The sequence below is a fragment of the Pararge aegeria genome, chromosome 12, assembly GCF_905163445.1.
Source record: "Pararge aegeria chromosome 12, ilParAegt1.1, whole genome shotgun sequence".
Taxonomy (NCBI): domain Eukaryota; kingdom Metazoa; phylum Arthropoda; class Insecta; order Lepidoptera; family Nymphalidae; genus Pararge; species Pararge aegeria.
The window spans coordinates 1,235,553-1,250,501 of NC_053191.1; the positions used below are offsets into that span (position 1 = coordinate 1,235,553).

The following is a 14,949-nucleotide window of genomic DNA, read 5'->3' on the forward strand; positions in this document are numbered from 1 at the left end:
AAATATTATCACATGTTAGTGATAATAATCAGGTCCGAGGGCTAACCCTTTACTTGAGAAAAGTGTCAGACATCAACAATTTCTCCGGGCCCCATAAACCCTGGATTTTAACTGAGAAATTCTTGACATAAAACCCTAATCATTCTGTCTTTTAATGCCCCACTACAGGCCTCCTCGAGGTCTCTTAGCATCGAGGGCTTTGGCTGCCGAAAAATCATTCTAATGACTTCGAATATTATGTACAAAATCCAATGTCTAATAATTTCGTCGTTTCGTCTATTAAATGTGATGCAAAAAAGTTCAGAGGCAGGCGCAATTTCAGCCAACTCTTGGGTATTGTGAAGCCATTTTCTGCAACTTCTTGTTTCAACGATATATCCTGTCATTATGACCAGCCGGCCGATTCAATGTCTCAGTTGTCACCAAATTTAGCTAATCACTGTTGAAATATGCCATCAACTAACCTAAGTTTCCAACTGAGTTCATTACATCTCAAATCAAATACACTAATTGTACTACAAATACAAAGCATTAAAAAAATGCCATCTCGGTTGGCAGGTACAATTAGACAATGTATAATAATGGTTTGGGCGTTATTTGATGGTCACCACAGTGTTCGGCACAATGTTAACTGACATAGTAAATGGGCCTGCTGGTGCCTACGCGCATATCCTGTAATTCTCTTATGTACTTAACTTCTTAAAATTACTAATGAACACATTTCCAGGCCTGGAATTATATTCAAACTTAAAATTAAACTACAGCCAAACATAAGATTATCTTTGTACAACTTGTAAAACTAAACAGATACACCCGGAATATCCTCTAGGTAATCTAGTTTAAATACCTACCTTAACGAATTCATCAATTCTCTGCATTTTGTGATACATATGAAATTCTAGGAGTTGTTGAAAGAATTAAAGAAAACCGACTTATATGTTTTAAATGATTCTGTTTTTCTGTAATTTTGGAATGTAAATATTTTATTTTAATCTTCTGAAGTTAGAATAGACTGATTGCGTGTGTCCATTGAGGCTGCCTGTACAAGGTCATATGGTGTAATCGTTTTAGTATTTTATGGCACCTTTATCTTTTATACTTTGCCATATTAAACTGTGATTCCATTTGAGCTTTAATGTAAGCACAATTTAACTATGTTTTTTAATAGGTATGATTGCCACCGCGTAATCGTTAATGACAACTTTGTACAGATACTTCTCTAAAAGTTACTATTGGTTTCCCCAAATTTAGTTTTGTGTTTGTTTCTGCAGATCTTTGTCAGTAGATAAGACTCTTAGTTTGAGATTTTCACGTGGTATCGAAACACTGTAACGGGGAATAACAACCAAATTTACATAGTTGGTTTGTACTTGTCCTACGGAAACATTAGAGCTATTTTATTGTGACCTAATGTACTTATTTCATAAAACGCTCCCTATTTAAAGACTAAATATCACAGGCTTAAAGAACAGTCAAGGTGGGCAACTTTGCTTTAAAATTTAATTTTCAGAAATTCTTACTAACTTTATTCGTATTTTATTGTCTGAAAAGCGCTGTTATCTGAATGTATTTACTGCAACAAAATATATAAAATTAAATTTTTCATTGACTGTGAAAGAAGACAAAAAGGTTTAGCTACCCACAATAACTATTCGCGGTATGTAGTTTAGTTAAAACCAAACTTTACGACCGCTCTTCTGCCTTGCTTTGTAATTAGCTACAAGTAGTCAACTGAGCATACAGATACATTAATTGACAGTTATTGTACATTAATTTAATAATTTTGCTATCAGTTTTCAACTGGTCAACGTTAATACATTATTTGATAGCGGTTGTACATTCAAAAATTTGTACGCACATGACGGATGAAAACGCGTAGCTAAACTTCGAGCGTGACGTTTTGAATGGCTAACTCCAGTGAAGGAGTAAGTCAGAAATGTCAATAGTCACTTGAGCTCTTCCGCACGGCTAGCATGGGCAGGAGACAAATTTCTCCATGGGGAAAGAACAACATATTTGGGGAGGGATGTTTGATATAATATTTGTCACCTACCTATGCTAGCCGTACAAAATTCGTGCCTGCTTACGATTTCAGTCAATGCTTCGAAGTTATCCGTTCAATGCAACGCAAAACGTTTAGCAGCGCTTCATTTGCGACTCGTCGTACTAAGTTCAGAACAATCGTGAAGTTTGGTGCAACCTATACAAGGTACTAGGTTAGCAGCGCTGTGAAGGAGCGTTGTATGGGCGACTCCACTAGCAGCGTGAGTGGTAGCGCCAGTACCGTCGTCACAAACATTGTGGAGAGCATATCACCGGCCTGGAAACATATAAGGTTTGTTCAGAGCTGGCTGTTTTTTGCGATTTCGACCTTGTGGTACCACTGTGTATTGTAGTGCAGTGGTTTTATGTATTGATACAACACTAGTATGACAATTAATTCATCTTGAGGCTAGATTGTAATCTGAACATAGTAAGCCTTCTGTGGTACTTTTAGACAGTAAAAAAAAAATGTGTAGCTTGAAAACAGCGTAGGATCGAGCAGATCGAGGCGTTGAGATGATGGTAATCACTACATTCAACTTATAACTATGCTAATAGGATCTCAATCGCGTTCTGGTGAAGATGCTCAAAACAAACTCAGCCGGGTGTTATTTTTGTTATCATCATCTCACTTGTTGTGTTGCCACAGTTTCCATCCACCACCAATTGCCAAACAACAGGTAACTCACAGTTAGAATTTTTAACGGAATAGTTCGAATCGAGGGTGCCAGGTCAACAGTGATCCGTACTAAAAAAACTGAATAAGTGTGCGAGATATTTCAAGCAAAATATCGATGCACTGCAGGCAACCCTGCGACGATCGTCCACCCAGTTTTTCATTTCGTCAGTTTATCTTCCAGCATGACTATCTCCTGAAATACATAGCATTTAGGAAAAAAACAAGGTGGGACTCACGATAGACGGAACGGAGGCTACAGTGAGGGTCCGGTGTATCCCAAGCAGGTGCACGTTGACTACCCAGTGCAGCATCATGATGGACAGAGACATGCGGCCTATAATGGCCCAGCCGCGCCAAGACAGCGCGCGCCGGAACCAATCTGGAAAAAAAAGATGTATGTTTTTGTAGTGCTTTTCTCCACTTGAAGTGCAATTCTGGGTAGGTTCAACTCCAATTCTTGTAACAAAAACGCTGAAAAAGGTAATTGGAACTAACTGTACATTAGTTACTATATTATCGTCTATACTACTGAATGAACCATTTCGATCGTAGTTACTCCCTTGGATTGTCGATCAGTCGCCAATAAGATTGCCAACGAACATCTTAAACTAAAATCTTTGATAAAAATCAACATAAGAAATTTAAAAATAGGCTCGAAAATCGTATCATCTATTTCGGAACGAAATTGTTTGTATGACGATAATGTCGGGGACAAAAATGCAATATTTGTAAGGAAGGCATTAAAGCAAATGAACGAAAAGTTTAGATACATATTATGTACTGGTGGAGCTTTTATTATGTTACTTTGAAATAATATAACTACATAAGGCTACATAAGTCATCAAATATAATATATAATAGGTTGTTAAAATGCTTGAGTGAACTAATTTGAAGAATGTCCAATTCGCAGTTCTTCAAACTCTTCATTCGTTCATGACATAAATAAGACATTTGTACAGCCACTAGTTTGATTAGCTACATTTGATTATATCGTAGTGTCAAGGGTACAAAAAGTATCTGATTCCTCGCAGCTACGTTGAGACATTGATTTAATATTTTAGTATTTCTAATTTCACTGTCTTTAGAGTGTTTTTGTAAAGCAAGAAGTCAGAATGTTCTGGTGTAGTCCATTTATAAACAGGCAGGGATTTGAAGGCAGCTAATATCCCTCCCATTTTCTACTTCCCTCAACCGTCTGTGTTGGTTGACTTTTATTGTCTGGTTACATGGCATCGTTCCGTCAAAAACGTGTCACAAAGCGGTTTAATATTGGATTGAAGCAGGCTTTACTTTGTTTTTGTTCTTAATAATTATTCATTGTAAAGTCAACATCTCCTGAGGATGCTACGGTTTCGGAGCGAAACTTGCGTAGAGGTACATTGCCGAGAATCTGTTTGGTGTGGAGTATACGGATTGAAGTAATTATAAATTACCTGCTGTTCGCGGAGTATAGCAAATTAAGCTTAATTTTAATAACAAATACAAGCTTACCATCGACGTTGTTGGCGATGCCGAGCAACGTCATGGAGGCGAGGATGGCGAAGGACGGCCGCTCGATGGCGACGTAGGCGGCGGTGGCGACTCGCGTGGTGTGAGCGAGCACCGCGTTGCCGGCCAGGATCCATGCCATGTGTAGTGGCACCGTCATGTGGAATAGCCATACGAACCACTGGAACCACACAACATTTTTAACTCCCCGACGCAAACACGACTGGGTATTATTAGTTTGATGTGTGTATGTGCGTGTCTGTATCCATCTGGCATTGATCCAAAATGGATGAACCGATTTTGATTTTGTTTATTTAGTTTGAAAGATCAATTGTTTGGATTTGAAGAAAAATGGTTAAATATGGTCGCTTTACATTTCTTTTTAAATTAAGATAACTGGACGTTCTATAGTTTAAGTTGAGCTTTTTGTGACAGAGCTCGTCATGTATATTTCTGCTGCCAAGCAGGATTGTTGGGCTGCGGTCTGGTGTGGCAGTCGGTGTAATTACAGGAACTTAACGAATACGCCACCGGTTTATTTACACGGGGCGGCACTTTATATGAAGTGTTCTTTGCATGCTCTGCGAAGTTTTTCTTTGTTTATAGTGATACTAGCGTACCTAGCCCGCTTCGCTGGGCTAGATTTTGCTTAATTTTATTTAAACAATAAACGTACATCATTAAATTTTTAATTTAAGTCTCAAAATCATTTATTTATCTCCTTATTCATTCTCTTCTATTCTCTTCTCGAGGGGGTGAAGATCATTATCTACACCCATGTAACCCAACAATAGAATATCATCAAAGTAAATAAAAGCTGCATTTGACAGTTTGACAATTTAAAAAATAGGAGTGCTCCGATCGTCACCAAACTTTGCAGGATTACTCGCCAGGTCAATCCGGAGGTTCCCTGAAAGTTTCATTGAAATCGGTCCAGCCGTTTCGGAGCCGATACGGAACATACCCACCCACCCATCTCTTTTATATATATAGATAGATAGATAAGTGAGCGATCTCCTTGGTCTGTTAAATATTTAAAAATGTAAAAAGTAAAATTGCAACGTCGCATACTGGAATCGAATCCGGTCGGGCTCTTAAGCAAAAGTTGCTGCACGTTTGATTGCTATTATATCATACGGAGGCCCAATCGGCCTTACATGATATGCACTTTAAAACGTCAAGTCTGTAAGTTTGTAGTAACTTTTCTTTTTTTTTTCTTCTAAAAACTGCTCTACGATGTTCGGATGTTTATTTTTCATACCACTTCAAGTTAGCCCTTGACTGCAATATCCCCTGGTGATAAGTGATGATGCAGTCTAAGATGGTAGCGGGCTAACCTGTAACCTAACAGGTTAGTATGGTAGTCATACCCCTAATCGGTTTCTTCGCGACATAGCACCGGAACACTAAATCGCTTAGCGGCACGTCTTTGGCTGATAACCAGCCAAGGCCAAAGCCTCCCACCAGACCAGATCAGAGAAAATTCAGAAATAATAAATTCCCAAATTGAATCCCAATTGGAATCGAACCCGGGAACTCCTAATTAAATTCACAGCGCTCACCGTTGCACCAGGGAGGTCGTCAAAATGTATTATGGAGCTGTTGAAAATTACCTTGTGCTTGGTAATCTTATAGCCCTGTTCTTGCATGTCGAAGTGGACGTGCGCGGAGAGTAGCCCCAGCAACGCGGCTGGTAAACTGCCCCACGGTGCCGTGTAGAACTGGGAGAACGAGGGTATGCCACGGAATGTCAGCCGAACGTTCCTGGGGACAGTTCGCAGGCGGATGACGTCACGGGAACAATGAAACATCTAGCTAAGTACGATGACAGTGCTATAAATAACAGAGTGCCACTTAAGCACTCTGTGTCTTACTTAATTTATTCAGGTAGGCTTACTTTTTATTTCGAATCGACAAATCTGTCTGTTTCTAGTGACTGTACAGCTGGTAAGAAAAGCAGATTCTACCGAAAAGAAGCCGCTTAGAAAATTGCTCTCTTGCAATGTAATTTTACAATTTAACAAACATTTTTCAGTTTGACAATAGAAACGCAATTTAGTGTACAGAGACGGTTAACGTCCTGATGACGGAAGCTAAGAAATTTTATACAAAATATTTTACTAACGGTACTGCTACATACTACGATATGCGCGCGCGCAGTCTAAGGCTTCTTATTTTGAAAAAAATTCAATCTTTGAAATCGCTTTAAACTATATCTTCCTGTCTGTAATAAATAAATATACTACAACAATACACACGTCGCCATCTAGCCCCAGTCAGCGTAGCTTGAGTTATGGGTACTAAGATGACTGATGAATATTTTTATGAATAATATACATAAATACTTCAAATATACATACAAACATCCGGACACTGAAAAACATTCATGTTCACTACACAATCATTTTGCAGGGTCGGTGCCCACTGCGCCAATCGGCCGTCAAATGTAATGAGCAATGGAAGACATAGGTTGACTTACTCGGGCACCATAATATAAAGCAAGGATTTCCACTCGTTGATATACGCGAGTCCGAAGTTCATCACGCAAGAGAGCAGGAACAGTGCCGCCAGTATGGGTATCTGGCGTTTCTTCTTCTGCATCAGGTACAGTGTCAGGACTGCCGCTGCGATGTACAGTTGCAAGTCGACTGCTAGGAACCTGTCGAACAGAATTAGAATTAGAATTGATTGTTTAAGTATACTTATAAAATATTTGTCATAAAATAAACTATTTATTTTTTCAAGGCAATTAAGGTATGAGACCTCGATGTCAGGCCTACTTACACTGCGAAATAATATAACTTAATATCGATTTGCTTCATTAAGTATTTATTTATTCTTTAAATAATTGTTTTATGAATATAACCTAAAATAAACTATTTAAAACTAAATAAAATCTAAAACGTCTTCGAAACCATCGCAGCGAGGTACAGTTTTTAAGATGCTGGCAGCATTGCCCGTTTGGATGGCCAAACTAATTCGTTGGCCAAGGTAACTGCCCGCTCTAGGATCACCGGTAGACTCGATAACCCTTTTTCGATAGTTTTCTCGATTTGTATCATCAATTTGTCAACATCGTACAAAAATACTTCAAGATTCGGGCCTGATCAACATAATATTATATGGGGGAATCCTCTTAGTTTTTTTCTTCTCGATTAACTTTGGCATAGGTATAGAAGCACATTTTAAATACTTTGATGTAAAAATAATCAAGAACATTGTAATATAATGAGAAATATATAGAGTTTATCAACTCTAAATATTTCTCATTATTTGTGTTTATGTAAATACTATAGTTGTCCCCATTAGAGAAATAATCCCATTTCTGCATACAGAACAGTTCTTCAAATATTACAAATATTATATATTTTTGTTTTTTTATTGATGCACTAAAATAAAGTATTTAAACAAATAACTCTTTGAACGATTGTCTATTTATGTGTGCGAAAGCGTTTTCGTAACCTAGCCACCAGGCGAATAGTTGGAAGACAGTGGGGTTTAGTCGGTAAGAGTACGACATACTGCACCTCTGCAGTACATAGGGAAATTTGTTATCTTACCAGGTGGGTAGCAAGCAGTACTCATCAGCGTAGAAGGCGTTGTGCAGGAACAGTGCGTGAGTCCAGAACTTCTTGCGACAGGTTTCACTCTCTGCACCAACAATCATCGCCCACTGCGGTCCATCACCCAAATGTCGCCACCATGTCGCCGCGAAACCCACTACCAGCAAATGTACTGGTGTTATCCTGCAAACAGTGGAAATTATTATCAGGCCAAAAATTTACCCAGTGCTGGGCACAGATTTCCTTTCCTGTCTCTTATGGGAAAGAGATATAGGATTATACATAAAGATCTTTATATCTTTGACTTGCTGCTTCAATGGCGAATTCTGGTCAAAAACTCTGCAATATATTACATAAGCTAGATTCGTCCATACCTTGAGAGACCTCGATGTTGCAGACCGAGAGCAGTTCCCACCAATTTTCAATTATTCGGCAGTATTCGTTAGTATCATCATCATCCACATATCAACCCATTACTGGCCCAATACAGGGGTACGGTAGGGCAGGGGTTGTCTCCCACGATGCGATAGGTTAAATTAGTCCACCACGCTGGCCCCGTGCGGATTGGTGGACTGCCTAGTGCGGTTTGTTGATAAAGACAATAGTTTGCTGAAGCAAAAACTTTCACTGCTAGATTGTCGGATATATCGGGATTTGGTTATTTGATTTGATTATCATTCCCACATAATCCGATATTTGGCCCAAAAAAGGATGTCTGACCTGCAGAATATGATCAGTGATAATGGCCAGTGTTTCCGACAAGTTGGAGAGCCAATAGCCATTCCCAATCAACAAGACCGATATTTAATAACCCTACACTCGTGATAGTTTTACAAGTTTATTCATATTCGGCCTTACCTAGCAAGTCGGTGCAGTATGCAAAGGGGCAGTTGAGCTAATCCGAGCTGTCGGCTTTTTGAGTACAGCAGCAAGCTGTACGCAAAGAGGAAGTTAGAGATGACGATGAAGATTTGGGTGAGCGCCGAGCCGTTCCTTATAAGCATGGTTATTGGGTGTTGGAGGATCTGGAAAGTAACAAGAATTAGTTTAAATTCAACTCCAAAATTTAATTTAAGCGCCGTAAATACTCAGTTACTTATTTATTAAATGGGAAACCAATGGCATAAAGTGAATAGAAATAAACAAAAAGATAGCTAAAGTAAGGGCTAAGAGTAAAGTAACGTTGTAATAATTCAACACGCATTATCGATGGTTTAAACTACATCACTCTCTTTTTAATAACTACGTTTTTGCTGCACTTGCGTTTGAGACTTTGGGCCCATGGTTTTCAGACACGAAACATTTCATTAAAGCTGTGTCAAAAACTGGTCCACAACAGACCCAATCGCTGGCGCTTATTTAGTCAAACGGCTAAGTCTTGCAATTCAAAGGGGAAAAAACGCCAGCATTTGGGGCCATGCCCATAAGTGAACAATCAGGCGGTTTAAATTTTTCAAAATGTTAGTTAGTAACAATCTGCTGAGTTTCTTGTCGGCTCTTCTCAGTGGAATCTGCCTTGCAAATCGGTGGTAGTCACTACAAACAGAATGACTTGACGTTTCAAAAGTGCTTATAAAGTAGGCCTACTTGAAATAAATGTTTTTTTTTAAGTAGTACGGTTTTTTTTGGTCGCCTTTTTATTTTTCCGTAATTATTATTATTATTTCAATTATTACAAAATTCAAAAACACAGGTAACAAACTAACAAATATACAAACACTTGATTTACCACTACCGAGAAGAGGGCGGCAAGAATCTCTCCAATAACGCTCAAGTTAAGGTTGCCTACAAAAATATTTTTATATCTTCTTATATCCATATATTTTTGTGAAAGATATGTCAAAGCAGAATATGCTTACCCGCTCATAGTATTCAGGGTTGTAGAGGTGTATTTTGTGCTGAAGCTCTGCGGCGTGCGTCATCATCACCAGCGTTAGCAACAGAACCCTGGAAATAAGTAGTAATCTTGATTACCATGATTACTAGTAGTTTCCGTGGCAAAGTCTGTTATTTTTACACAATACTTCGACACACCGCTTTACATCGCCCATCGTTATGTTACTTCATTTGAAAGACTTCTAAGGAACCTTACATGATGGCAAGATATCACCTTTTATGAGAAGTAGGTACTCTAGTCTATCTCCATTGAATTAATGGAGAAAGAGAAGAGAAAAGGTGATAACAACCTACCTTGAGGCACTCCAGCTCATACTTCACATTACTTTAAAACTACGTGAGAGTTTATCTTCAATGCGCAATAAGTTTGCCAGTCTCTAAGATAGCTCTACAACTAGCAAACCATTCACGGAGATACGTTGATAAACAAGACACGCTCACTGAGAGGATGAAATCAACAGGGTTGAATGCATTGCTAAAATCTGACTACTAACACAGCAAGATGTTAATCATCCATCCTAATGACACAATCCATATCCCTATCCCTACTACTATTATAAATGTCAATGTAAGTTTGTTTGTTACGCTTTCACGCAAAAACCACTAAACCGATCCTCATGAAACTTTGTACACATATTCTTTGAAGTGTTATAAGCAGTAGAGGATACTTTTTATCCCGATATTATGCTCGGTTTCTTTGGGAGTGGGATGAAAGTGGTTGACGATGTTACACCATAACTCCTACCAATTATAACCGATTTAAATAATTATTTCTGTACTATAGAGGTTATAATATGTATTTAATTTTGCCTAAACTTTGTGTAGATCTGATGAATGTGGTTGGAGATAGAGGACAGAAGCAAATCCCTCATTTAAGGCTTAGCGATACTGAATACTTTAATTATTTTTAAGAACTACAACTAAATTGAATGCCACATCAAAAAACAAAATTAAACGCAGACGAAGTCGCAGGCAACAGCTATTAGGACATAAATAGGATATAAATTATCCATATAAATAAATAAATCCGTGCTGGATTGAAACTAAAGAGCTGTCATTGGATTGAAGTGGACATTCGGTAGATTGATAAAAGTGGATGGACGAGGCTGTATCGGTTTAAGAAAATGTTTTGTTTTTGTCATAGGATTTCGCCTAAGTGCATCTAAATAAGAGAAAAACCGTAAAGGTCTTTTTAGACGGTAAAAAGTAATCATCATAAGAGCACTTTTCGAAGCTTCTTCTCGCAAATCAAATATATGTAAATAATACTTAAAGAGATATTAGGTAGGTTAATTCTTTAATTAATATTTAAAAAAAAATCTAAAATAAATTAACAGTCATTAAAAATAATAGGTATGAATTTATTGTTGTATCGAATAAAAATATTTGGTCAGAAATAATAAGACTTTTAGATAGCGCGGAATCTTGTTTTGTATGAATTTATTAAACTTAATCTATGAAAACTTATACATCCTTCAACATTTCTCACAATTGCTGTTACTATATTTGAAGCTTTCGTTTTGTGGTTAGGAAGTCGGTTTCACTTTCGGGGTGACCAGATAGATCCCCGGCGTACGACCCTTACTTCTTTAGCCCCATACGTTTTTATAACAATTGAAATATCACTTGATTTAACGGTGAAGGAAAACATTGGTAAAAAACCTGCATGCCTGGGAGTTCTCCGTAGTATTCTCAAAGACATGTTTTGTTTTATCATCTGGATGCCTGGTATTCTTCTACTATTCGTTATACCAGGTTCTCTATTACTACCGCGCACTTGCAAATTGTTGAACGATCGCCCATCTGATGTGTTTCCTACAAAACACAATCTAGGGGTCAATCTATTCAAGCGGCGGATAAACAGACTCTTTAAAAGCCGGCAACGAGTCGGTGTTTGTTTCATGTGATGTTAATGGACGGTGCTGATCACTTAATATCAGTTGCCACACTTGCTCGTTTGTCCGCTATTAATATTAAAAAAATGCCCACCAATTTGCACTTTGCCAGTATGGTAATACGGCATAAACCCTTCTCAGTTCGTTCCTTGTATTGGGTCGGAGCTCCAGCAGCTAAATGTGGGTCACTTTACTGGGAGGTTGATGACGTAAATGGCAGTGAGTATACCTGATCCCTTGCACGGGCCCTAGCGCAGTCAGCCTCGGGTCTCCGTCTTCGTGCGTGGCGAGCAACCGCGCCCAGTTGGAGCGTATCGACCAGGATGTCAGCAGCTTACTCTCTATGAAACAACAAAATAAACATTCAGCATGTGGCAGCTTTTAGAAGCAGTAGAGTTTTATGTGACAGAGATCGTCCGGGGAAATATTACCGCCATGTTTATTTCTGGCTCAAAGCAGTGCCGTGTTCCGGTCTAAAGGTCGTGGTTGCCGGTGTTATAAACACCACTCACATGAGAACTCCTACCCTTCAGGTTGATGGACACAGGTACTCTGTAGTACGTGTTACTTGCATGACTTTTTTTTTTTTTCTTCTCTTCTGGCTTTACAGAGATTAGCCAATGTCAGGTGTCCATATGTTTAATAAAAGTTAGGGAAACAAATCCTTTTCAAGACGAGTTTACAATAAAATCAAAGAAAAATTTGAAAAAACCGCGTCCGCCATGTACGAAGTTTACCGCCCTTTTTTGCAGGTTTACATTGTTATTAATTAGGCCGCGATTGCCCGAGAGTCGCAGGTTCAAATCCAGTCGGTTCCGAACATTTTTATATGCATTTTAAACTTATTAAATTGATAATTCCTCCAAGTGTAGGTAAAAACACTAATAAAAATTATAAAAATATAAATAAAATAAGCAATGTGTCACCTCTTGTTTCAAACGTGTCTCATTGTAATATGGACCTTTGAAAAATTTGATCGAAACTGCAACGTTTCCTACTAGATGACGCTACAGTCGCTATAAGACTGGTGTGAAAGGCATATACTAATTTCGGCATCGAAGGTAGGAGAGCCGTAGCTTAATTGGTGAAAGCGCTGAGGCCGCGATTGCCCGAGAGTCGCCGAGGTAAAACACTAATAAAAATTATAAAAATAGATTAACCTAGTCTTTAAATTAAAAAAATGTAGTTCTTAAAGCTTGATGATATGAACGGTTCATCTAGACCAGCCAAGGTGTTAGGACAAAAGATCTGACTTATCCTTTTGCGTTGTCGGTAATCAATTTATATTATTATGCACATAATATAAGAATTGAAACTAATGTCTGACCGGTTAGGCGAACTGGTTCACTGAACTTGTAGAATTGCCTTGGAAGCGACGAAAATTACCAGCGTGATCCGAGCTATTCGTTGTCTTTCCCGGACATTACCTTGTAACATCTCGGATCTCACAGTTAATCTTCATTCGGACATTTTTATATGATTTTTTGATTTATAACATTTAAAACAAACACTAATTTATCATTACATAAGCGATAAAAAAAGCCTGGGTGTGAACTATTGCTCCAACCAGGTTCTTCTTAAATATTTTCAAAGGACAATGTGAGATGATGATAACAAAGAGAACACCCGGCTAAGTTTGTTGTGGGCTTCTTCTGAGACCAGGGCGCGGACACCCTTAGCTTTAGTTTTAAGTTTATGAATGTAGTTATCGCCATCACTACTCACTGCTATGTACACATTTTGTATGTAATCAACGCATCGAAACTGCCATCTATGTGCCTATTTGAATGAAGCAATATTTGACTTTTACTTTGAAAATAGTCTCAATTTAGTAACAGAAAAAAATGCGCTATTTTGCTAAATAGTATAAATGGTTTTTTTATTCCACTACGAGTTGTTTTTTATTGCAATCTCACCTGGTGGTAAGTGATAATGCAATCGAAGATGGTAACGGACTAACAGTGACTAGAAGTGATTTCATTGCCCCATACCCTGAATCGGTTTCTACGCAAAGGGGCACTACCCTTTGCGTAAACCACCCACTAGACCAGACCAGAAAAAATTCTGCAATTATAATTTCTCAATTTACCTCTGCGGAGATCAAACCCGGGTCCTCCACTTAAAAGACCACTGCACTCACACTGCGCCACGGAGGATATAATGATAAAGCCTCCAGCTTTTGGAATTCCGAAAAGAACAAAAAAAGTAAACAAAAAGAACAAAAATAAAAGGGCTTATTAAAAGGTAAGAATAAAAAAATATAACGAACAATATCAAAAAACTTTCTGTTTGCGATTCAAGGTTGCTCTTGAATGTCATGTAACCTACTCTACCTTATTGTTTGTATAGTTTTATTTTTTAACCGACTTTTAAAAGGGGGTCGGAAAGGAGGATATTCTTTCTGCATTCCGTTCACATTACATTACACATTCATTAATCAACACATAAACAGTGATACGAGACCTAATTTCTTTTTGTATGTGATTTTTAAATATATATTATGTATTTAATTTGACGGCCGAATCGCGCAGTGGGCAGCGACACTGCTTTCAGCGTCCAATGCCGTGGTCTCGATTCCCACAACCGGAAAATGTTTGTGTGGCTGTTTATATATTATAAGTATTTATATATATTGTTCTTTAAAAATAACATCTACCTTCACTTTTGGGCTAGACGGCGATGTGTTGTCGTAATATATTTTATTTATATACCTACTTTTTATTTGCACTTCAAAAAGGGTTATGAACATCAAATATAAAGCGGATCTCTGATGCCAGATCTCTACCAGGAAACCTCAGGATTAGAAATCGAATGAAAAAACAAAAGGGTTGGGCGCATAAAAACATGGGTAGGTAAATTCGAATAACTACATACTTATACATAAACAAGACAGCGCCCGTGTAACAATACGCATTAATAAAATAAAGATATATACTATAACATACCATAAATAACTATTTAAACATATTGTTACTCAATAATTATATTTAAAAAAGACCTAAAATAAAAAAAATATAAAAGTTATTCATAAAAATTTTGAGATAAAATTAAATGTCGGGATCGAACCCAGGACCTTCCACTTGAATCCTTAGCGCTCACCACTGTGCCAAATAGGTCGTCAAAAGTTCAGTATATCAAGATTTCATATCAAGACAGAATTGTTTACTGTTGTCAACAAATCTCTTGATATCAATACAGAATTGATACCATTGCCAAATACACACTTGCGCCCGTGCTTTGGTTACATAAAAAAACAATACTTAATCTAAAAAGTAATGAGTGGCAATTTGTCGGTATTTTTTTTTATTAAAGTCACTAATTAAGGTGATCGGACATCAAGAAAATATCCGTAAGCAAATATTTACGAGTGTTTAAATGCACGGTT

General features: G+C 37.8%; 1 protein-coding gene across 1 annotated transcript in view; it reads right to left on the reverse strand.

The window, feature by feature from the left end:
- Nucleotides 1–2,212: 2,212 nt before the first annotated feature.
- The window catches only part of LOC120628326 (O-acyltransferase like protein-like), a 32,349-nt gene continuing 19,612 nt past the window's right edge, over nt 2,213–14,949 (reverse strand). The window contains exons 4-12 of the mRNA XM_039896643.1: nt 11,794–11,905; nt 9,633–9,720; nt 8,632–8,798; nt 7,771–7,956; nt 6,690–6,869; nt 5,824–5,974; nt 4,214–4,391; nt 2,959–3,101; nt 2,213–2,320 (exon numbers count right to left, since the gene is read on the reverse strand). Coding sequence (XP_039752577.1) covers nt 2,213–2,320; nt 2,959–3,101; nt 4,214–4,391; nt 5,824–5,974; nt 6,690–6,869; nt 7,771–7,956; nt 8,632–8,798; nt 9,633–9,720; nt 11,794–11,905 — 1,313 coding nt within the window. The remainder of the gene's footprint in view (nt 2,321–2,958; nt 3,102–4,213; nt 4,392–5,823; nt 5,975–6,689; nt 6,870–7,770; nt 7,957–8,631; nt 8,799–9,632; nt 9,721–11,793; nt 11,906–14,949) is intronic.